General features: G+C 47.9%; 1 protein-coding gene across 1 annotated transcript in view; it reads right to left on the reverse strand.

The window, feature by feature from the left end:
- MUC16 (mucin 16, cell surface associated) overlaps positions 1-24505 on the reverse strand; it is a 235240-nt gene that overhangs the window by 205277 nt on the left and 5458 nt on the right. Inside the window, exon 2 of the mRNA XM_055371568.2 lies at positions 2257-2688. Coding sequence (XP_055227543.1) covers positions 2257-2688 — 432 coding nt within the window. The remainder of the gene's footprint in view (positions 1-2256; positions 2689-24505) is intronic.

Below are 24505 nucleotides of genomic sequence, written 5' to 3' on the forward strand. Positions count from 1 at the left end.
TGGTCTTGAACTCCTGGGCTCAGGCAATCTGCCTTGGCCTCCCAAAGCACTGGGATTACAGGTGTGAGCCACCATACCTGGCCAATGTGCTGTATCATTAAATGCTCTTAGAGCCACATTGAACAGATAAGCCGCTGAGAACCAATGGGTTCAGCAATGTGTTCACAACCAAGGGTTCAAATCCAGAACTCTGAAGTCAGAGATGTACAAGAATAACCACTGGCCTCCCTGTCCCTCCCTACCTTACATGTGCCTTGCTCTGGGACAGACCCTGGAAATGCTCTAAAGCAGCTCTTATGGTCGAAATGCAATGCAAGCCATATAGGTGTTTTAAAACTTTCCAGCAGCCCCTCCCACACACACACATGTAAAAAGAAACAAGTGAAAATCACGTTAATAATATATTCCAGGCCAAGTGTGATGGTACACACCTGTCATCCCAGCTACTTGGGAAGCTGAGGCAGGAGAATCACTTGAACCCGGGAGGCGGAGGTTGCAGTGAGCCGAGATGGCGCCGCTGCACTCCAGCCTGGGCAACGCAGAGAGACTCTGTCTCAAAAAATAAATAAATAAAATAAAATAAAAAATAATATATTCCAGGTCTTGGCAAACTTTCAGTAAGGGCCCAGGGTGAGTATCTTAGGTTTCACAGGCCGTGAGAACCCTGCTCTTTCTCTTTTGTTGTTGTTGATTTCCCCAATCCTTCAAACATGTAAAAACCATCCTATTTTTTTTTTTTCTAAGACAGAGTCTCACTCTGTCACCCAGGCTGGAGTCCAGTGGTGTGATCTCAGCTCACTGCAATCTCTGCCTCGCAGGTTCAAGTGATTGTCCTGTCTCAGCCTCCCGAGTAGCTGGGATTACAAGCGCCCGCCACCAAACCCAGCTAATTTTTTGTATTTTAGTAGAGATGGGGTTTCACTATGTTGGCCAGGCTGGTCTCAAACTCCTGACCTCAAGTGATCCACCTGCCTCAGCCTCCCAAAGTGCTGGGATTACAGGCGTGAGCCACTGCACCCAGCCAGTAAAAACCATCCTTAGCTTGAGATCTGGACAAAAAAGAACTACAGGCTTTGTCCATGACTGGAAGGACTCAAGAAACAAATAGTAATTCATTTAAAAAATAATTGAAGGAGGGCCAGGTGTGGCAGCTCACGCCTGTAATCCCAGCACTTTGGGAGGCCGAGGTGGGCAGATCACCTAAGGTCAGGAGTTCGAGACCTTCCTGGCCAATATGGTGAAACTCTGTCTTTACTAAAAATACAAAAATTAGCCGGGCGTGTTGCCTGTAATCTTAGCTACTTGGGAGGCTGAGGCTGGAGAATCGCTGGAACCTGGGAGGCGGAGGTTGCAGTGAGCCCAGATCACGCCACTGTGCTCCAGCCTGGGTGACAGAGCAAGATCTGGTCTCGAAAAATAAATAAGTAAATAAATAAATAAAATAATTGAAGGAGGAGAAGAAGGGGGAGGAGAAAGGGGTAGAAGAGAAAAGAACGAGGGGAAGAAAGGAGGGGGAGGGTCAGGGAGAAAAGGAGAGGGAAGCAGGAGAAGAAAACGAGGAAGAAAGAAAGAGGAGGTTGGGGCCGGGTGCAGTGGCTCACGCCTGTAATCCCAGCACTTTTGGAGGCCGATGCAGGAAGATCATGAGGTCAAGAGATCAAGACCATCCTGGCCAACATGGTGAAACCCCGTCTCTACTAAAAATACAAACATTAGCTGGGCATGATGGTGCATGCCTGTAGTCCCAGCTACTCAGGAGGCTGAGACAGGAGAATCGTTTGAACCTGGAAGGCAGGGGTTGCAGTGAACTGAGATCCTGCCACTGCACTCCAGCCTAGCAACAGAGCAAGACTCTGTCTCAAAAAAAACCAAAAAAACAAAAAGAGGTTGGAAGGAGGGAGAAGAAACATCCACTAAACCCTTACATCATGTGGACGCCATCTTTGCTGGTTAACTCCTCACTGCAGCTTAAATTTCACTAGCAGAGAAACTCCTGATTCCCTCCCCTAGGTTCACCCTACCTGCCTGAATGCTACATACTTCCCGCATCCTCCACATCATCCTGTTTTATTGTGATACTTTGTTTCAAACTTGCCTTCACTAGTTGACTCTAAACTGCGTGAAGCTGCAACCAATTTGCCCATCCTCTGGCATCAGGCACAGTTTCAACGTCTACTAGACCAATAAAGAATCAAAGACATTTAAACACTGGCAGGGCCAATATCTAGTTAGAAGATTAAAAAGGCAAGGACTTACTGTCTCCGGTCCTGGTGTGGGAATGTGGCTGGTGCCTCAGCCCTGAGTATGCAGGGTGTGACTGCTCAGTGGGCACGGGATACACTGGGATCCTGGGGCCTCCAGGGTCCCATCCCTGGCCTCTGGTGTCCAGCCTCCAGGAAGTCATAGGACCCTCTGGCCTCGCAGGTGACCTTGAAGGAACTGGGCTGAATGCTGCCCTTCTGATCAGCTTTCTCTTGTTTGGCTGCCTCTTGGTGTCCACAGAAGCATCACTCATGTTCCTGACTCTGGACAGTGAGCGTGTCCCCAGGGTTCTCCCACAGAAGATGGGCATATCAGGGCACAGGTCTTCTGCAGAAGGCTGAGATGTGGGTACATGGTGACCACCCAGGATTTCTGTGGCTGCAACCAGGCTTAGCAGGGCTCTGGTGTCCAGATGAGTAATTCCTCCTGGGGAGAGGAGAGAGAGGAGACAGGATCAGTGTTACCTCTTCAGTGATTTAGAAAATTCAGAGCCATAAGTATACTTCAGAAGAGGCAATCCTCTATAAGTCCTCCCTGAATAAGACCCCAAATTGCAAACAAACCTTGCAAACAAAGAGCTAGTCTAGGCCGGGCACGGTGGCTCACCCCTGTAATCCCAGCACTTTGGGAGGCTGAGGCGGGTGGATCACCTGAGGTCAGGAGCTCGAGACCAGCCTGGCCAACATGGTCAAACCCCCCTTCTACTAAAAATACAAAAATTAGCTGGGCATGTTAGTGGGTACCTGTAATCTCAGCTACTCAGGAGGTTGAGGCAAGAGAATGACTTGAACTCGGGAGAAGGAAGTTGCAGTGAGCTGAGATCGTGCCATTGCATTCCAGCCTGGGTGACAAGAGCAAAACTCCATCCCAAACAAAAAAAAGAGCTAGTCTAGTGCTAATCTGTCCAATTCTGGAAGCTACAATAATACAAATTGAAAATAGCAGTCCTACTATTTATGGAGTCACCAGTGTATGCCAGCATTGACCATGCTTCCTCCCAATCTTTTTGACAACTCTTGTCAATATTGGTAAAGTTTATAGCAGTATCCCTCAAAATTTGATTCACATAGGAATCATTTGTTAAAATGCAGTTTCTGATACGGAAGATCCTGCGGAGATTCTTCATGTCTACCAAGACCCCAGGTGACCATTCTGCTTCACAGACCTCGCAGAGTTCAAGTGGGTATATTTGGGCAAACTGAGCATTTAGTGACTATTTGCTGGATGAATGAATGGATGGGTGGATGAGTGGACAGACGATAGATGGATGCATGAGCAGATAGATGGATTGATGAGTGGATGGATGGGTGGGTGGGTGGATGGATGGAGGAATGAATGGGTGAATAGATGGATGAATAGAAGACGGATGGATTAATGAAAGATGGCTGCATGGATGGAAGAAGGGGTTGGTGGGTGAGTGCATGAATGGATAGATGGATGAGTGGATGAATGGATGGATGAGTGGATGAATGGATGGATCGGTGAATGGATGAATGGGTGGGTGGGTGGATGCAGGAATGAGTGGGTGAATAGATGAATAGAAGATGGATAGATGAATGAAAGATAGTCATCTTTATTAAATATCGGATGAATGAAAGAGGCAAGTTCCCCCATAACCCTCTGAAATGTGGTTATTAGAAAATAATTGTGTCCTGGAAGCCACCTCAAGGCCAGGCACATCATAGGTTCTTAGTAATAAACAAGCACCTTGGCACTTGAAAAAAATATCCAAGGCATGAAGGTTATTCTCACATTTTTCTCTTCTCTCCTAAAGCAGGTTGTAAGACTCTCATGTGAGAGCAGCCCTCCCTATCCCGGGAGGAGAGGAACATCTTATCTCTGAAGACACAGGACACAGAGAAGAATCTGAACAAACAGGCCTGGCTAAGTTTCCCCAGTTTACTGGCAGAAGATCCTTTCTTTTTTTTTTTTTTTGTTTAACCCAATCCTACTTCTCTGTGACTATCTACCTCTTTATCAGACCTAGCATAAAAAATTACACAGGTTGGCCAGGCGCGGTGACTCACCTGTAATTCCAGCATTTTGGGAGGCCAAGGCAGGCGGATCATTTGAGGTCAGGAGTTCAAGACCAGCCTGGCCAACATGGTGAAACCCCATCTCTACTAAAAATACACAAATTAGTCAGTGATTACAGGCACCTCAGCCCTTTTAGATCATGCTCACCAAGCATCCTCCCTGGCCAGTGCATGGTTTCAATAACCTCCCACGCACTTGGAATATCCAAACCTATAACTCCAGCGCCACTCCAGAATCAAATACTCAGCTCCCCTGTGGAGATAGCTGACCGACTCCAAGCCTAATATGGGTGTGACGGAGCCGATCACTGCTCTAGGTGCTGCTTTTCCTCTCTCTTGCTGAATGATTCCAACATCCACTTATTTGCCCCAAACTCCTAGAGATTACCCCATCTTCTTCCCTCATCCTCAGCCCCAAATACTATATTTCCTTCATATAACACCTGCTGTCATTTACGGTAATCACTAACTGGAGCTCCTACCCCCCAATAACCTTAGAGCTCTGCAAACAAACAGATGTGGGGAACCAGACTATGCCACCCCAAAATATGCCCCTTTAGCATAAGGACTGTTGAACTGAAGGCAATTAAGAAGTGGGCATGGGCTGGATGCAGTGGCTCATGCCTGTAATCCCAGCACTTTGGGAAGCCAAGGGGGTGGATCACTTGAGGTCAGGAGTTCGAGACCAGCCTGGCCAACATGGTGAAACCCCGTCTCTACTAACAATATAAAAATTAGCCAGGCGTGGTGGTAGGCTCCTATAATCCCAGCTACTCAGGAGGTTGAGGCACAAGAATTCCTTAAACCCGGGAGGTGGAAGTCGTAGTGAGCCAAGACTGCACCATGGCACTCCAGGCTAGATTGAGACTCTTTCTCAAGAAAAAAAAAAAAGCGGGTGCAGGAAGGCTCTCTATCCTCTTTCCATTTGCCCAAAAGCAAATAGAGACACAGGACAGAGAGCTGACTGTACTTGGAAATTGCTAAGAGAGTAGATTTTGGGGGTTCTCAAAAAAAAAGTATGGGAAGTAATATATGTTTTGTTTTGTTTTGTTTTTGAGATGGAGTCTCACCCTGTTGCCCAGGCTGGAGTGCAGTGACACGATCTCGGCTCACTGCAACCTCCGTCTCCTGGGTTCAAACGATTCTCCTGCCTCAGCCTCCTGAGTAGCTGGGATTATAGGCACCTGCCACCATACCCGGCTAATTTTTGTATTTTTAGGAGAGACAAGGTTTCATCATGTTGGCCAGGCTGGTCTCAAACTCCCGACCTTGTGATCCACCCGTCTTGGCTTCCCAAAGTGCTGGGATTACAGGCATAAGCCACCGTGCCCAGCCAGTAATATGTATGTTAATTAGCTCAATTTACTCATTCCACAATGCATACAAATTTCAAAACATCGTCTTGTATATCATAAATATATACAATGTTTTGTCAATGTAAAAAATGAAAAAGTGCCAGGCACAGTGGCTCACGCCTGTAATCCCAGCACTTTGGGAGGCCAAGGCGAGCAGACCATTTGAGGTCAGGAGTTCGAGACCAGCCTGGCTAACATAGTGAAACCCCGTCTCTACTAAAAATATAAAAATTAGCCAGGCATGGTGGTGGGCGCCTGTAATCCCAGCTACTCGGGAGGCTGAGGCAGGAGAATTGCTTGAACCCAGGAGGCGGAGGCTGCAGTGAGCCCAGATCATGCCACCGCACTCCAGCATAGGCAACAGACCAAGACTTTGTCTCAAAACTAAAACAACAACAATAACAAAACAAAACAAAACAAAACAAACACAAAAGAAACCAACGAAACCCTAACTCAATGCACTCCAACCTTGGCGACAGAGCGAGACTCCATCTTAAAAAATAATAAATAAATACAAGATTTAAAATTACACACCTGGCTCACATATTTCCACACTGGGTACTGCTATCTTGTAAGTATCCACATTTTACAAAGAATAAGATTGAAGACACAGAGAGGCTAAGCTCCCAGTGTAACACAGCTGATTAGTAGCACAACTGGGACTTGAACCCAGACCACGTGGTTTCAAAGTCAGAGGACCTAGCCACTAGGCTACACTGCTGAATGCTGTTGCCTCCATATCCTTCATCCATTATTGTGGGAAGGGGTAACTGAGGATCAGATACCTGCTCCCCAAGGAAGCCCTTTCACCTCGATTGTCCACCCTGGACAGGAGTTGAGCAACATGTTTGGACTTGTCTGCCTCTCCCCTGCAGATTCTCAACCAGGGCGGATGTCAATCTTCTTCATTCACATCACACAAGCAAAAGGAAACTATTTGTGAGCGTCAGGTGGAAGAAAAAGTAAGGTGTGGAACAAAAAACAATTGTATTTCTGGATGGTTGCGTTTCAAATAAACGAAACTCACTCTCTGGGAGTGTGGCCCGAGGGACAGAACCAGGGTCACCGCCCGGCTTCCAGAAACACCTATTTCCAGCAGAAGCGCCCTCAACGATCAGGGTCACTGGGACTCAAGACCTGGCCCCTTCCTAGGACTTTAGGGGCTGGCCTCCCAGGGAGAAGATAGAAGAGGAAGGTGAGCTCTTTTCTTTGTCTTTTTTTAGAACACTTCTATCTGGAGCCACACGCCCCTGTCACTAACGCCACACCGACCCACGGTCAGAGTTACTCATGGTCAGACTCACCCTAAACCTATCCTACACGCCCAGATGCAGCCATTCCCAAGCCCTTACCCACCGCTGGTATGCTCCCTCAGGGACATGCAGCCTCAGAGATATACTTCAACAGCATCTTCATACAACCCCCCGACCCTCTGAGACCCACCTGCTTACAAACATACAACCAGTTATTTGGCCCTACAACAGCATCAGTTTCTTTTCTTTCCTTTTCTTTTAATTTAATAATTGCAAGGGAACTTCATAGTTCTGTTTCTGGTCACATATTCCCTCGCAAATCATGCCGTAAAGGCTGGGTGTGGTGGCTCACGCCTGTAATCCCAGCATTTTGGGAGGCTGAGGCAGGTGGATCACGAGGTCAGGAGTTCAAGACCAGCCTGGCCAACAAGGTGAAACCCCGTCTCTACTAAAAACTACAAAAAAATTAGCTGGGTGCGGTGGCAGGTGCCTGTAATCCCAGCTACTCAGGAGGCTGAGGAAGGAGAATCGCTTGAACCTGGATGGCAGAGGTTGCAGTGAGCTGAGATTGTGCCACCGCATTCCAGCCTGGGCAACAAGAGTGAAACTGTCTCAAAAAAAAAGAAAAAAGAAAAAGAAAAGGAGAAAGAAAATCATGCTGTCGTCATGCCTGTAACCCTGCCCTTTGGGAGGTCGAGGCAGGTGGATCGCTTGAGCACAGGGGTTCGAGACCAGCCCAGGCAACATGTGGAGACCTTGTCTATACAAAAACACAAAAATTATCTGGGGGTGGTGTCGCGTGCCTGTAGTCCCAGCTACTCAAGAGGCTGAGGCAGGAGGATCGCGTGAGGTCAGGAGGTCCAGGCTGCAGTGAGCTGAGATCACACCACCGCACTCTAGCTTGAGTGACAGCCTCTCGAGTAGCTGGGACTACAGTTGCGTAACACCACACCCAGCTAATTTTTTTATTTTTGTAGAGACGGGGTCTCCCCATGTTGCCCAGGCTGGTCTTGAACTCCTGGGTTCAAGCAATCCACTCTCCTTGGCCTCCCAAAGTGCTGGGATTACAGGTCTGAGGATGGCATCAAGGGAATACATGACTAGAAACAGACCTCCAAACCTCCCTTGCAATGATTAAATCTACCCTCCACATTGCAAGTCACCCCTTTATAGGATAAAAGCTTTAAGGAAACATGACCGGGCACGGTGGCTCACACCTGAAATCCCAGCACTTAGGGAGGTCAAGGTGGGTGGATCACCTGAGGTCAGGAGTTTGAGACCAGCCTAGCCAACATGATGAAACCCCACCTCTATTAAAAATAAAAAACTTAGGCAGGCATGGTGGCACACGCCTGTAGTCCCAGCTACTCAGGAGGCTAAGGCAGGAGAATTGCTTGAACCCGGGAGGCGGAGGTTGCAGTGAGCCAAGTTAGTGCCATGCACTCCAGCCTGGGCAACAGAGCAAGACTCCGTCTCAAAAATAAAAACAAAACAAAAAACAAGAAACATTTATTTTCTCACATAATTCCTGTGAGCCAGGAGTTGAAGGGCAGCTTAGATGGGTGCTTAGTGGCTTTCAAGAGGTTGAAGTCAAATGTCCTCTGGGGCTGCAGTCATCTGAAGGCTTGATGTGGGCTGGAGGATCCAGTTCCAAGGTGGCTCATTCATTTGCTTGGCAAATTAGTGCTGGTTGTGGGCAGAATACCTCAGTTCATTGCCATGTAGGCCTCTCTATAGAGCTGCTTGAGTATCCTGGTGACAATATGGAAGCAGTCATGTCTTTTATGATGTAAATTAGGGCCAGGGGCTGGGCACGGTGGCTCACTCCTGTAATCCCAGCACTTTGGAAAACCAAGGCGGGCAGATTGCTTGAGTTGGAGACAAGCTTGGGCAACATGGCGAAACCCCACCCCTACAAAAGATACAAACATTAACCAGGCTTGGTGGTGTGCACCTGTAGTCCCAGCTACTCTGGAGGCTGAGGCAGGAGGATTACCTGGGAACCTGGGAGGCGGAGGTTACAGTGAGCCAAGATCCCAGCACTACACTCCAGCCTGGGTGACAGAGGGAGACTTCATCTCAATCAATCAATCAATAAATTAGGTCCAGGTGTGGACGATGGTCCTCAGGTATTATACCTTAAACACCTTGAGTACGACTTCTCTTGATCTAAAGACCAATAAATTTGCCTTCACTCACTCTTCTTTCTTTTTGAAGTTCCGGGCTTCTCTTTGATATCATTTCCCTTCAGCCTCAATAACTCTCTTTACTGTTTCTTTTAGAGCAATTCTGTTGATGATGACTTCTTTTCATTTTCTTTTACCTAACTATTTATTTTACTATCGTTCCTCCTAGATATTTTCACTGGTATAGAATTCTTAGTGAATCGTCATGTTCTCTCAGCATTTTAGAAACATTGTTCCATTGTGTTCTAGAGTCCATGGTTTCCAGTGAGAAATCCAGTCATTCAAATCATTGTTTGCTAGAGGGTGTTTGGTGTTTGGTATTTTTCTTTTTTTTAAGAGATGGGGTCTTGCTATGTTGCCCAGGCTGGACTCAAACTCTTGGGCTCAAGCGATCCTCCTATCTCAGCTACCCAAATAGCTGAAACTACGGACATGTACTGCGTTATTAATTCAAGCCTCTGCATTTTGGGGTCGTTTCTTCTATAACAATAGATAACTGGGACAGGCGCAGTGGCTCACGCCTGTAATCCCAGCACTTTGGGATGCCAAGGTAGGCAGATCACCTGAGGTCGGGAGTTCAAGAAGAGCCTGACCAACATGGAGAAACCCCATCTCTACTAAAAATATAAAATTAACTGGGCATGGTGGCGCATGCCTGTAATCCCAGCACTTTGGGAGGCCGCAGCCAGTGGATCACCTGAGGTCAGGAGTTCCAGACTAGCCTGGCCAACCTGGTGAAACCCCGTCTCTACTAAAAATACAAAAATTAGCTGGGCGTGGTGGCAGGTGCCTGTAATCCCAGCTATTCTGGAAGCTGAGGCAGGAGAATCACTTGAACCTGGGAGGCAGAGGTTGCAGTGAGCTGAGATCGCGCCACTGCACTCCAGCCTGGGCGACAGTGAGACTCCATCTCAAAAAAAAAAAAAAAAAAAAGTGTGGGGATTACAGGCAGAGCCACCATGCCTGCTGTCTGTGTCTGCTTTGTTGAGCCACCAACAGGCTGTTAACTTGAGTACATTTCTTCTGCTCTCTGACTTAGTGTACTCATCTGGAAAATGGGGGTGAATGTGCTCCCACACTGCTGAGCTGTAGAGGGCCTTAAATGAGTTAATCTCTCCCTGAAATCTCTCTGTGAATGGCCCAAACGTAATCAGATTCCATAAAGGGTAGCTGTGGTCATTCTTTTTTCCCTCCTCCCCTCTTCCACTCATTCTGGTGACCCAAGATTTCCCAGTTCTTTACCTATGACTCACCCCACCCCAGAGCTTTTTCTTTTTCTTTTTTTCTTGAGATGGAGTCTTGCTCTGTCACCCAAGCTGGAGTGCGGTGGTGTCATCTCTGCTCACTGCAACCTCCGCCTCCCAAGTTCAAGCAATTCTCCTGTCTCAGCCTCCAGAACAGCTGGGATTACAGATGCACACCAGCACGCCTGGCTAATTTTTGTATTTTTAGTAGAGACAGGGTTTTACCATGTTGGCCAGGCTGGTCTCGAACTCCCGACCTCAAGTGATTGGCCCACCTTGACCTCCGAAACTGAGCTTTTTTTTTCCCTTCCTTTTTTTTTTGAGACAGAGTCTCACTCTGTCGCCCAGGCTGGAGTGCAGTGGCGCAATCTCGGCTCACTGCAACCTCTGCCTCCCGGGTTCAAGAGATTCACCTGCCTCAGCCTCCCAGGTAGCTGGGATTACAGGCGAGCACCACCACGCCTGGCTAATTTTTGTATTTTAGTAGAGACAGGGTTTCACCATGTTGGCCAGGCTGGTCTGGAACTCCTGACCTCAAGTGATCTGCCCGCCTTGGCCTCCCAAAGTGTTGGGAATACAGACGTGAGCCACCGCTCCTGGCCCAGAACTTTTTCTTACAGGCCTCTTGGACCACCTGACCCAGATACAGGACATTTCCTACAACTCCAGAGGAAAATCCCCTTCTTCCTGCCTCTACGGAAGTGACCGAGAGAAAGTAACACTCACTGTTTCCTCTCTTCCAGACCCTTCTGAAAATTCTAATTCCAGAAAGCTCATCTTATAAATCAAAAATAAAATTCTAAGCCCCCTAACCGACTGAATAGATCCCTCTTTTGGCCAAGAGGGTCCCAAAGGAACCTGAAAAACTAGTTCAGCCCATGATAAGGAGAGGATTTGGACATCCCTCACTGTACCCCTCCCTTTGGAGTTTAAGCACAACTGACCAGCATTAACATTAAAACAGAGGCCCAGAGAGTTGGCCAATATATTGTCTTTTTGTTTGTTTGTTTTTGAGACAGAGTTTCGCTCTTGTTGCCCAGGCTGAAGTGCAGTGATGCGATCTCAGCTCACTACAACCTCCACCTCCCAGATGCAAGTGATTCTCCTGCTTCAGCCTCCCAAGTAGCTGGAATTACAGGCACGCACCACCACGCCGGGCTAATTTTGTATTTTTAGTAGAGACGGGGTTTCACCATGTTGGCCAGGCTGGTCTCAAACTCCTGACCTCACGTGATCCACCTACCTTGGCCTCCCAAAGTGCTGGGATTACATGTGTGAGCCACCACGCCTTTTTGCCTTTCTAACTGAGCCCCTGGAAAATTCAAAAACTGTTTTGCTCTCTCTCTGCAAGTCTCACTGGCAGATCCCTCAGTTATATTCGCACCCACCCCTTGAATGCTGTGGCTTCCAGAGATCCACCGGAACACCAAAGACTTCCATTCTTAACCACCTGAATCTCCGGAATCCCCTGCACCCACCTCCTCTCCCAGCGTTTCACGAATCAGCTAATCCTTCAAGGTCTTTAAAATGTATCCACGTCTTCCTCCTGGATTATTGCCTCCTGATAGCCTCTCTGATTTCTTTCCACCTTGTGCCCTAACAGTCTGTTCTTTGTACAGCAGCCAGAAGGAGGCTGTGAAAAATAAGAGTCAAAGCATGGGCTGGGCGTGGTGGCTCATGCCTGTAATCCCAGCACTTTGGGAGGCCATGGCAAGAGGATTGCTTAGGCCCAGGAGTTCAAGATAAACTTAGGCAACATAGCGAGACCCTGTCTCTACAAAAAAAAAAAAATTAAAATAGGCCAGGCGCAGTGGCTCATGCCTATAATCCTAGCACTTTGGGAAGCAGAGGCAGGCAGATCACCTGAGGTCAGGAGTTCAAGACCAGCCTGGCCACCATGGTGAAACCTTGTCTCTACAAAAATACAAAAATTAGCTGGGCATGATGACGGGTGCCTGTAATCCCAGCTACTCAGGAGGCTGAGGCAGGAGAATCACTTAAACCCAAGAGGTGGAGGTTGCAGTGAGCTGAGATCATGCCATTGAACTCTAGCCTGGGCAACAGAGCAAGACTCCATCTCAAAAATAAAATAAAATAAAAAATGAGCCAGGTATGGTAGTGCACACCTGTAGTCCCAGGTACCTGGGAAACTGAGGCGGTAGGATCACTTGAGCCCAGGAGGTTGAGGTTGCAGTGAGCTGTGATCAGCCACTGCACTGCAGCCTGGGGCACAGAGCAAGACCCTGTCCAAAAAAAAAAGAAAAAGAAAATGATAGACCAGAGCTTAATGTCTTTCCATGGCTCTGCATGTATGTCAGAGTCAAAACTAAATTCCCTCCAAGGACCTATTGGTTTGTCCCTGCCCTCATGTCCCTCCCCAGATTCCTTCTCTCCCACCTCGTTCACTGTGTTTCAGCTGCTCTGGTTTATTTGCTGTTTCTCAAACTCACTCCTGCCTCAAGGCCCTTGCATTTGCTGTTCCCATTGCCTGGAACATCCTTCCACCTACCCAAATATCTAAATAGTTCCATCCTCACCTCATTAAGTCCTCTGCTCAGATGTCACCTCTTCAAAGACTGTGCTACCTCACCCCTGAACCCTGACACCCACTACCTCTCTTGACATAGTAGGTGCTCAGTAATGTTTGTGGGATGAAAACATGATGGAAAAGAGCTTCGGCTCAAAGCTTTTTCTCCTTTTTTCTTTCTCTCCTTCCTTCCTTCTTTCCTTCCTTCCTTTCTTTTTTTTTTTTTTTTTCTTTTTTGACACATAGTCTCGCTCTGTCACCTAGGCTGGAGTGCAACGGCGCGATCTTGGCTCACTGCAACCTCCGCCTCCTGGGTTCAAGCGATTCTCATGCCTCAGCCTCCTGAGTAGCTGGGATTTCAGGTGCCCGCCACCATGCCCGGCTAATTTGTTGTATTTTTAGTAGAGACGCGGTTTCACCATGTTGGTCAGGCTGGTCTCAAACTCCTGACCTCAGGTGATTCATCCTCCTCGGCCTCCCAAAGTGCTGGGATTGCAGGCATGAGCCACCACGCCTGGCCCTTCCTTCCTTCCTTCCTTCATTCCTTCCTTCCTCCCTCCCTCCCTTCCTCCCTTCTTTCTTTCTCTTTCTTTCATCTTCCTTCCTTCTCTTTCTTTCTCCCTTTCTCCTTCCTTCCTTCTTTTCCGTCCTTCCTTCTCTTTCTCTCTTTCTCCTTCCTTCCTTCCTCCCTTCCTCCCTCCCTCCCTCCCTCTTTTTCTCTCTCTTTCTCTCTTTCTTTCTTCCTTGTTTTGCCATGTTGCCCAGGCTGCTCTTGAACTTCTGGGCTCAAGGGATCCTCCCAGCTCAGCCTCCCAAGTAGCTAAGACTATAGGCACGTACAACCATGCCTAGCTAATGTTTTGTACTTTTAGTAGAAATGGGGTTTTCCCATGTTGCCCAGGCTGGTCTTGAGCTCCTGGACTCAAGTACTCTTCCCACCTCTGCCTCCAAAAGTGCTAGGGTCACAAGTGAGAGCCACTGCGCCTGGCCCTCTCTCTCTCATCTCCGATTTTTCTCTCCACCTTCGCCACTCCCAAATGTTCTCCTCACTCCTGTCTCCTTCCATTGAAAAACCACCCTCAAGCTACTGGTGGATGAAGGGTGTGGACCACCCCACCCCTGGATCAAACCCCCAAGGCCCACCTCTATCACCCACAGCTATATTTCCTTGAACAAGTTGCTTGATCTCTCCAAGCCTGTTTCCTCAACTACAAAACATATACAAATAGAAAGTGATACATGACTGCTTCATTGTAGTAACCGTTGCACCATCTGCGTGTATCCCACAATGTCATGTAGCAAACAATAAAAATTATTAAAAAGAAAAAGACGATCTGATCTCACAGATCTGTTAAGAGGATTAAATGGGATTATTCATGTAAAGCTCTCCATTTGTGATGTCATAGTGTAAATATCAAATTAACGGTGGAACGAGCTGTTGCAATCAATTCTTATCTAAATACAACCAATAATAACAATGCTTAATGTGATTATTACTAACTATAGTTGTATTACCTCTTATATTAACCTCTCAGTCTCTCCTTACCATATTATAGATCATCAATAAATATTTATTGAATGAACGATTAAATGAATGGTTATTGAATTTTTGTAACGAGGGAAAGATCACGGACTTCTTATAAAAAATATAAAAGTCAGTCCAGATGCGATGGCTCATGCCTGTAATCCCAGCACTTTGGGAGGCCGAGGTGGCTGATCACTTGAGGTCAGGAGTTCGAGACCAGCCTGGCCAACATGGTGAAACCCCATCTCTACCAAAAAAAAAAATTAGCCAGGTGTGGTGGTATGCACCTGTAATCCCAGCTACTCGGGAGGCTGGGGCAGGAGAATCACTTGAACCCGGGAGGCGGAGGTTGCAGTGAGCCGAGATGATGCCACTGCACTCCAGCCTGGGCAACAGAGTGAGACTCCGTCTCAAAAAAAAAGAAAAAGAAAAAGAAAAGTATAAAAGCCAGGTCTGTGGCCAGGCACAATGGCTCACACCTGTAATCCCAAGACTTTCAGAGGCCAAGGGGGGCAGATAACTTGAGGTGAGGAGTTTGAGACCAGCCTGGCCAACACGGTGAAACCCTATCTCTACTAAAAATACAAAAAATTAGGCCAGGCTTGGTGGCTTGTGCCTGTAATCCCAGCACTTTGTGGGGCCGAGGCAGGCAGATCACGAGGTCACGAGCTCAAGAGATGGAGACAATCTTGGCCAACATGGTGAAACCCTGTCTCTCCTAAAAATACAAAAATTAGCTGGGTGTGGTGGCGCGCCTGTAGTCCCAGCTACTTGGGAGGTTGAGGCAGGAGAATGGCTTGAAGCCAGGAGGCGGAGGTTGCAGTGAGCCGAGATCACACCACTTGCACTCCAGCCTGGTGACAGAACAAGACTTCGTCTCAAAAAAAAAAAAAAAAAAAATTAGCCAGGCATGGTGGTATGTGCTTGTAATCCCAGCTACAGGGGAGGCTGAGGCAAGAGAGTCATTTGAACCCAGGATGCAGAGGTTGTGGTGAGCTGAGATCACACCACTGCACTCCAGCCTGAAGGACAGAGTGAGACTCTGTCTCAAAAAGAAAAAAGAAACAAACACAACTGGGTCAGGCAAGGTGGCTCACACCTATAATCCCAGCACTTTGGGAGGCCGAGATGGGAGGATTGCTTGAGGCCAGGAGTTTGAGACCCACCTGGGCAACATGGTGAGACCCCAATTTCTACTAAAAGTATAAAAATTAGTGCCGGGCACAGGGGCTTATGCTTATAATCCCAGCACTTTGGGAGGCCAAGGTGGGCAGGTCACCTGAGGTCATGAATTCGAGACCAGCCTGACCAAAATGATGAAACCCTGATTCTACTAAAAATACAAAAATTAGCCGGGCGTGGTGGCACTCGCCTGTAATCCCAGCTACTTGGGAGGCTGAGACAGGAGAATCACTTGAACCCGGGAGGTGGAGGTTGCGGTGAGCCGAGATCGCGCCATTGCACTCCAGGCTGGGCAACAAGAGCGAAACTCCATCTCAAAAAAAAAAAAAAAAAAATTAGCCAGGTGGCAGGGCACGGTGGCTCATGCCTGTAATCCCAGCACTTTGGGAGGCCAAGGCAGGCAGATCACAAGATCAGGTGTTTGGGACCAGCCTGGCCAACACGGTGAAACCCCATCTCTACTAAAAATACAAAAATTAGTTGGACTTGTTGGCGGGCGCCTGTAATCCCAGCTACTCGGGAGGCTGAGGCAGGAGAATTGCTTCAACCCGGGAGGTGAAGGTTGCAGTGAGCCGAGATCACGCCACTGCCCTCCAGCCTGGGTGACAGAGTGAGATTCCATCTCAAAAAAAAAAAAAAAAAAAAAAATTAGCTGGGCATGGTAGTGCGTGCCCATAGTCTCAGCTCCTTGGGAGGTTAAGGCACGAGAATCATTGGAACCCAGGAGAAAGAGGTTGCAGTGAGCCAAGATCGTGCCACTACACTCCAGCCTGGCTAAGAGAGAGATTCTGTCTCAAAAACAAAAACAAAAACAAAAAAGTTATTGGCCTGGCGTGGTGGCTCACGCCTGAAATCCCAATACTTTGGGAGGCCAAAGCAGGCAGATTGGATCATCTGAGGTCAGGAGTTAAGAGACCAGCCTGGCCAACATGGCAAAACCCCATCTCTACTAAAAAAATGCAAAAAATAGCCAGGCGTGGTGGTGCGTGCGTGTAATCCCAGCTACTTGGGAAGCTGAGGCAGGAGAATTCCTTGAACCCGGGAGGTGGAGGTTGCAGGGAGCTGAGATCGTGCCACTGCACTCCAGCTTGGGTGAAAGAACTAGGCTCTGTCTCAAAAAAAAAAAAAAGAAAAAGGTTCTTGTAAGGACTCTGTGAGATGGACCACAGGCATGGGTCTCGGCACAATCTGTTTGTTTGTTTGAGACGGAGTCTCGCTTTACCCCCCAGGCTGGAGTGCAGTGGTACGATCTCGGCTCTCTGCAACCTCTGCCTCCCGGGTTCAAGTGTGTCTCCTGCCTCAGCCTCCCAAGTAGCTGGGATTACAGACGCTCACCACCACGCCCGGCTAATTTTTGTTTTTTTAGTAGAGACGGGGTTTTGCCATGTTTCCCAGGCTGGTCTCCAACTCCTGACCTCAAGTGATCCGCCCACCTCGGCCTCCCAAAGAGCTAGGATTACAGAAGTAAGCCACTGCACCTGGCCAGCACAATCGTTTTTGCTCCCTAGATGTGAACTGCTGTTTTCACCAGCAGGAGCTAAGGGGCAGGCTGTCTCAGATTAGATGCTTTTTAGAGCACTCTGTAGTTCCTTAAATGGAGCTGCAAATCCACAGGTTGCTGCTCAATGTCTGACTGGCTTCTACTTTATTTCCGAGTTTATTTCTCATCTGTCTCCACCACACCCCTCCCTTCCACATACCCTGCATTCCAGCAAAACTGACCAATGCATCACATGCCAGACACACCCTGTGACGTCTACCCCAGGACCCTTGCACAGGCTTCTGCCTCAAGAGAGCTCATGATCCAGTGGACAGGCGTGGGCATTGGAATCTCACAAGCCCAGACCACCTCCCAGTTTCACCTCTTCAATGCTATTGACCTTTGGAGAGTGACAAAACCTCTCTGAACTTCAGTTTGCCCAGATATAGCATGGACTGAAAAAACATGTACCTTCTAGGTACAAGTCATGCCTTACTCAGCAACGGGGATATATCCTGAGAAATGCATCACTAGGCAATTTTGTCATTGTGCAAACACCATAGAGTGTACTTATACAAACCTAGGTGGTATAGCAACTACACACCCAGGCTGTAGGGTATGACCTCTAGATTTTACATATATATATATATATATATAAACACATATATAAAAACATATATATAAACATATATAAACACATATATATAAACATATATAAACATATGTATATAAACATATATATATAAAAAAATATATAGAAAAATATATATATATATTTTTTTCCAGACAGAGTTTTGCTCTTTCGCCCAGGCTGCAGTGAAGTGGCACAATCTCAGCTCACTGCAACTGCTGCCCCCAGGTTCAAGTGATTCTCCTGCCTCAGCCTCCCCAGTAGCTGGGATTACAGGCACCTGGCACCTCACCCGGCTAATTTTGTACTTTTAGTAGAGATGGGGTTTCACCACGTTGGCCAGGCTGGTCTCGAACTCCTGATCTCAGGTGATCCACCCGCCTCAGCCTCCCAAAGTGCTAGGATTATAGGTGTGAGCCACTGCGCCCAGCCTTAAAATTTATATTTTAACTTAAAATATATTTACAACTAGAGATGGGTCTCACTATGTTGCCCAGGCTAGTCTTGAAGTCCTGGGCTCAAGTGATCCTCTCACCTTGGCCTCCCAAAGTCCTGGGATTCTGGATATGAGCCACTGCACCAGGCCAATGATAAGCGTTTGTGTATCTACACGTATTTAAACACAGAGAAAGGACAGTAAAAATACAGTATTACAATCTCTTGGGACCACTGTCATATATGCAGTCTGTCATTGACTGAAATGTTGTTATACAGCACATAATTGTACTGAATGAGGATTAAAGCTAATGGGACATCTAGCCAGGTGCAGTGGCTCACGCCTGTAATCCCAGCACTTGGGAGGCCGAGGTGAGCAGATCACCTGAGGTCAGGAGTTCGAGGCCAGCCTGGACAACATGTTGAAACCCCTGTCTCTACTAAAAATACAAAAATTAGCCGGGCGTTGTGGCAGGCGCCAACTACTTGGGAGGCTGAGGCAGGAGAATTAGTTGAACCCAGGAAGCAGAGGTTGCAGTGAGCAGAAATAGCACCACTGTACTCCAGCCTGGGCAATAGAGAGAGAAGCTGTCTCAGAAATAAACAAATAAATAAATAAATAAGTCGGGCGAGGTGGCTTACGCCTGTAATCACAGCACCTTGGGAGGCCAAGGCAGGTGGATCACGAGGTTAGGAGTTCAAGACCCGTCTGGCCAAGATGGTGAAACCCCATCTGTACTAAAAATACAAAAATTAGCCGGACATGGTGGCAGGTGCCTGTAATCCCAGCTACCCAGGAGGCTGAGGCAGAGAATTACTTGAACCCAGTAGGTGGAGGTTGCAGTGAGCCAAGATTGTGCCACTGCACTCCAGCTTTGGCGACAAAGCGAGACTCTGTCTCAAAAAAAAAAAAAAAAAATATATATATATATATACACACACACACACACAAACACATATACTTACAATACATAATAATATTAATAACATGATATAAATATTAACGACTTAGTATAATGATAGTAAGGATTTACCATGTCAGGCATCTTTCCAAAAACTCTAAATATATTAAATCATAGAATTCTCACAACAACTTTTTTTTTTTTTCAAACGGGGTCTCACTCTGTCACCCAGGCTGGAGTACAGTGGTGCGATCTTGGTTCACTGCAACCACTAACTCCTGAGTTCAAGCGATTCTCCTACCTCAGCCCCCTGAGTAGCTGGGACTACAGGAGTGCACTACCATGCCCAGCTAGTTTTTGTGTTTTAAGTAGAGACAGGGTTTCACCATGTTGGCCAGGCTGGTCTCAAACTCCTGATCTCAAGTGATCTGCCCGCCTCGACCTCCCAACGTGCTGGGATTACAGGCACCTGGCACCGCACCCAGCTCGTTTTTGCATTTTTAGTAGTGATGGGGTTTCACCATATTGGCCAGGCTGGTCTCGAACTCCTGACCTCAAGTGATCTGCCTGCCTTGGCCTCCCAAAGTGCTGGGATTACAGGCATTATCTACTGCACCAGGCCCTCACAGCAACATTTTGATAGTACTATTATTAAGCTCATTTCGCAGATGAGGAACCTGAGAGAGGTAAGGAGAAGTACAATAATCTGCCTAAGGTCGTCGTGGAGCTAGTGATTGGCTAAGCAGCTCCTGGAAGTCTCGCTGGAGAATGTCACTGTTTAATGGACCGTTGGACATTTCCGAAGCCTTGGGTGTGTTTTACATCATTCGCTAGCCATGCACAGCTAGTGAACTCTTGCAATGCAGCTACTGGGGCTACCACAGTTGTAGCCATAATGCTATGTACTATGGGTGAGGAACTTAATTTTTTTTTTTTTTATTTGTATTAGCCAAGCATGGTGATGTGCACCTGTAGTTCCAGCTACTCGGGAGGCTGAGATGGGAAGATCGCTTGAGCCTAGGAGGTGGAGGCTGCAGTGAGCTGTATTTGTGCCACTGCACTCCAGCCTGGGTGACACAATGAGATCCCATCTCAAAACAAAAACCAGGTCATAGGTAGATAAAGAGACAAAAGGTTGCATTCTTTTGAGTTTCTGATGAGCCTCTCCAAAGGAGCCAATCAGATATGAATGTATCTAAGTGAGCAGAGGAGGGACTCTGAATAGAATGAGAGGCAGGTTGGCCCTGAGCAGTTCCCAGCTTGACTTTTCGCTCTAGCTTAATGATTTTGAGAGGTGAAGCCCGCTGGGCTTCTGGGTCAGGTGGGGACTTGGAGAACTTTTCTGTTTAGGTAAAGGATTGTAAACGCACCAATCAGCACTCTGTGTCTAGCTAAAGGTTTGTAAACGCACCAATCAGGACTCTGTAAAAACACACCAATCAGCGCTCTGTGTCTAGCTAAAGGTTTGTAAACGCACCAATCAGCCCTCTGTAAAAACATACCTATCCGTGCTCTGTAAAAACGGACCAATCAGCCCTCTGTAAAATGGACCAATCAGTGATCTGTAAAATGGACCAATCAGCAGGAAGTGGTTGCGGCCAAATAAGGTAATAAAAGCTGGCCACCTGAACCAGCAGAGCCAACCTGCTCATGTCCCCTTCCACATTGTGGAAGTTTTGTTCTTTTGTTCTTTGTAATAAATCTTCCTGCTGCTCACTCTTTGAGCCCACACTACTTTTATGAGCTGTAACACTCACTGTGAAGGTCTGCAGCTTCACTCCTGAAGTCAGCCAGACCAGGAACCCACTGGAAGGAAGAAACTCCTGACACATCTGAACATCTGAAGGAACGAACTCGGGACACACCATCTTTAAGAACTGTAACACTCACTGCAAGGGTCTGCGGCTTCATTCTTGAAGTCAGCAAGACCAAGAACCCACCAGAAGGAACCAATTCAGGACACAATCTGGGGACCCCGAAATTTACTTTCCCTTCACAGTCCCCTCCCTCTTCCTTCTTTCTCCTCCTCACTCCCTTTGTCTCTCTCCCCTTTCTCCTCACTCTTCCCTCATCTGATTCTCTCTCCATCTGTCTCCTTTTTTGTTGTTGTGGTGGTGGTTGTTGAGTTGGAGTCTCACTCTGTTGCCCAGTCTGGAGGCTAATGGCATGACCTTGGCTCACTGCAACGGCTGCCTCCCGAGTTCAAGCAATTCTTCTGCCTCAGCCTCCCAAGTAGCTGCGATTATAGGCACGCACCTGGATAATTTTTGTTTTGTTCTTTTTTTTTTTTTTTTTTTTTTTGATGGAGATGGGGTTTCACTGTTTTCCAAGCTGGTATCGAACTCCTGGGTGCAAGTGATCCTCCCGCCTCCGCCTCCCAAAGTGCTGGGATTACAGGTGTGAGCCACTGCCCCCAGCTCCATCTCTCTCTTCTGTCTGCCGCTTCTCACCCCTTCCACCCAACCAGGACGGGGAGGTGGGAGAGGGATGAAACCAGGGCGGGGAGGTGGGAGAGGGATGAAACCAGGACGGGGAGGTGGGAGAGGGATGAAACCAGGGCGGGGAGGTGGGAGAGGGATGAAACCAGGGCGGGGAGGTGGGAGAGGGATGAAACCAGGGCGGGGAGGTGGGAGAGGGATGAAACCAGGGCGGGGAGGTGGGAGAGGGATGAAACCAGGGCGGGGAGGTGGGAGAGGGATGAAACCAGGGCGGGGAAGTGGGAGAGGGATTACAAACTGCCTCTATTTACTCTCAAGCTTCTCTGTTTCCACCTCCACTAACCCTGGAACCCTGAGGCGCCCCAGGCCTGCAGTGTATAAATGCTTTCCTGGCAGGCCTTGCTGAGACTTGAGCTCAGCAGTCCTCACCCTCCTTAATCCTAACCAAACAGGATCTGTCACTAGGCTCAGCGTGCAGAGGACGCCTCGGGTCCTTTTCCTCCTGCGAAACCACAGAGGCAGCCCTAGGGGCAAACAATAAAACAGTGTGGAGGGCTGGGGGATGAGGGTGGGAGCATGCCTGGCAGGGAACGTTTCTTTTTTTTCCTCCTTCAAAAATTGGAGGGGAGACCTGGCGCGGTGGCTCACGCTTGTAATCCCAGCACTTTGGGAGGCCGAGGTGGGCGGATCATCTGAAGTCAGGAGTTGGAGACCAACCAGACCAATATGGTGAAACCCCATCTATACTAAAAATACAAAAATTAGCCAGGTGTGGTGGCGGGAGGCTGTAGTCCGAGCTACTCAGGAGGCTGAAACAGAAGAATTGCTTGAACCCGAGAGTCAGGTGGCAGTGAGCCGAGATCGCGCCATTGCCCTCCAGCCTGGGTGACAGAGTGAGTCTCAAACAAACAAACAAGCAAAAAAAAAAAGGAAGGGGATCAAAACTGTCAGTTGGGACAAATAGAGGCTTTACTATGGTAATTCTCTGGCTTTGAGTCAAGGACTGCACCCGCCCCAGGGGGCAGCGCTGAGAGCTGAGTCAGCCAGGATGGTTTAAAATTAAACTTAATTTTCAACATTGTAACTCCTCACAGACAAACACAACTGTGTTTACTAATAGCATTTCTCGGTTTTATCTGACTTTTGAGTTCTGAAGTCGGGAGATGTGGAGGCTGGAAGTATAAACTGAGACGAAGTGGGCAGAACAGCTCCCTCCCGGCTTCCCCATCCCCAGCCAGCCTCTCTGATTTTCTTTTTCTTTCTCTTTTTCTTTTTTTTTGAGATGGAGGCTTGCTCTGTCACCCAGGCTGGAGTGTAGTGGCCCGATCTCAGCTCACTGCGACCTCTGCCTCCCAGGCTCAAGTGATTCTTCTGCCTCAGCCTCCCAAGTAGCTGGGATTACAGGCACGCGCCATGATGCCAGGCTATTTTTTGATTTTTTTTTTTTTTTTTTTTTAAGTAGCGACGCCGTTTCACCATGATGGCCAGGCTGGTCTCGAACTACTGACCTCAGGTGGTCCGCTTGCCTCAGTCTCCCAAAGTGCTGGGATTACAGGCGTGAGCTCCTGCACCTGGCCCAGCCTCTCTGGTTTTGATCCAAGTCATGCCCAAAGCTTGGAAGCGGCTTTACACTACCTTTCTTTGCTCAAAAGTTTGCCATCCATCTGTCTGTCCATGCAATAAATATCTAGTGATCTAACAGAGGCTGAATTCTATGCTAAAAGCGAAGGATTATAGTATTATTTATTTATTTATTTATTTTGAGACGGAGTCTTGCTCTATCACCCAGACTGGAGTGCAATGGCGTGATGTCAGCTCACTGCAACCTCCACCTCCCAGGTTCAAGCAATTCTTCTGCCTCAGCCTCCCAAGTAGCTGGGATTACAGGCACGCCCCACCATGCCCAACTAATTTTTGTATTTTTAGTAGAGATGAGGTTTCACCATGTTGGCCAGGCTGGTCTCGAACTCCTGACCTCGTGATCCACCTGCCTCGGCCTCCCAAAGTGCTGTGATTACAGGTGTGAGCCACCGCGCCCGGCCCTATTATTACTGTTACTACTATAACAATAAAAACAGCAATTTATTTATTTATTTATTTATTTATTGCGAGACAGAGTCTTGCACTGTTGCCCAGGCTGGAGTGCAGTGGCAGATCACAGCTCACTACAGCCTCAACCTTCCAGGCTGAAGCTATCTTTCTGCCTCCACCTCCTGAGTAGCTGGGACCACAGGTGTGTGCCACTATGTCTAGCTAGTTCTTTAATTTTTGTAGAGATGGGGTCTAGCTATGTTGCCAGGGCTAGTTTTGATTTTTTTTTTTCTTGTAGAGGTAGGGTCTTGCTACATTGCCCAGGCTGGCCTCGAGCTCCTGGGCTCAAGCGATTCTCTCGCCTCGGCCTCTCAAAGTGCTGGGACTTTGGCTGGGATTACAGGCGTGCACCATCATGCCTGGCTAATTTTTGTATATTTTGGTACAGACATGATTTCACTGTGTTTTCCCGGCTGGTCTCGAACTCCTGGCCTCAAGTGATCCTCCTGCCTCGGTTTCCCAAAGTGCTGGGATTACAGGCATGAGCCACCGTGCCCAGCCGTTAATATTTGTATTGTTTGTAGGGGCAGGGTCTTGCTATGTTGCCCAGGCTGGTTTGGGTTTTATCCCCAGTAGGACAGGATTCTAGGAGCACAGCAGGGACCGGGTGGCCGTTTTACGAGCACTCCAGGGGTGGGGTTGGTAAAAGCGTCACGTCCCAGCTGTCCTACCTCTAGGATGTTTATCAATCCTGTCCTGCAAGATCTAATTCTGTGATGTCTTTGCTGCCCCTGAATGACAACACCAAGGCAGATTACCCCAACTCTTTCCCCTCTGCTGTATATTTAAGCACCTCCCCTTTGACTTTATATCCTGGACTAGTCTGTGTAAAGACAAAGAAAAACGAGAAACAAGAGGCTTAATTCTTCCTGTATTCTGGTTTCGGGGGAGGGTCAAAATATAACTTCAGTGGATGCCTTGCTCCAAATTGCAAAACTCCCTCCTGTCATGATGAAAG

Source organism: Gorilla gorilla, chromosome 20 (genome assembly GCF_029281585.2).
Source record: "Gorilla gorilla gorilla isolate KB3781 chromosome 20, NHGRI_mGorGor1-v2.1_pri, whole genome shotgun sequence".
In the NCBI taxonomy this organism is placed as follows: Eukaryota; Metazoa; Chordata; class Mammalia; order Primates; family Hominidae; genus Gorilla; species Gorilla gorilla.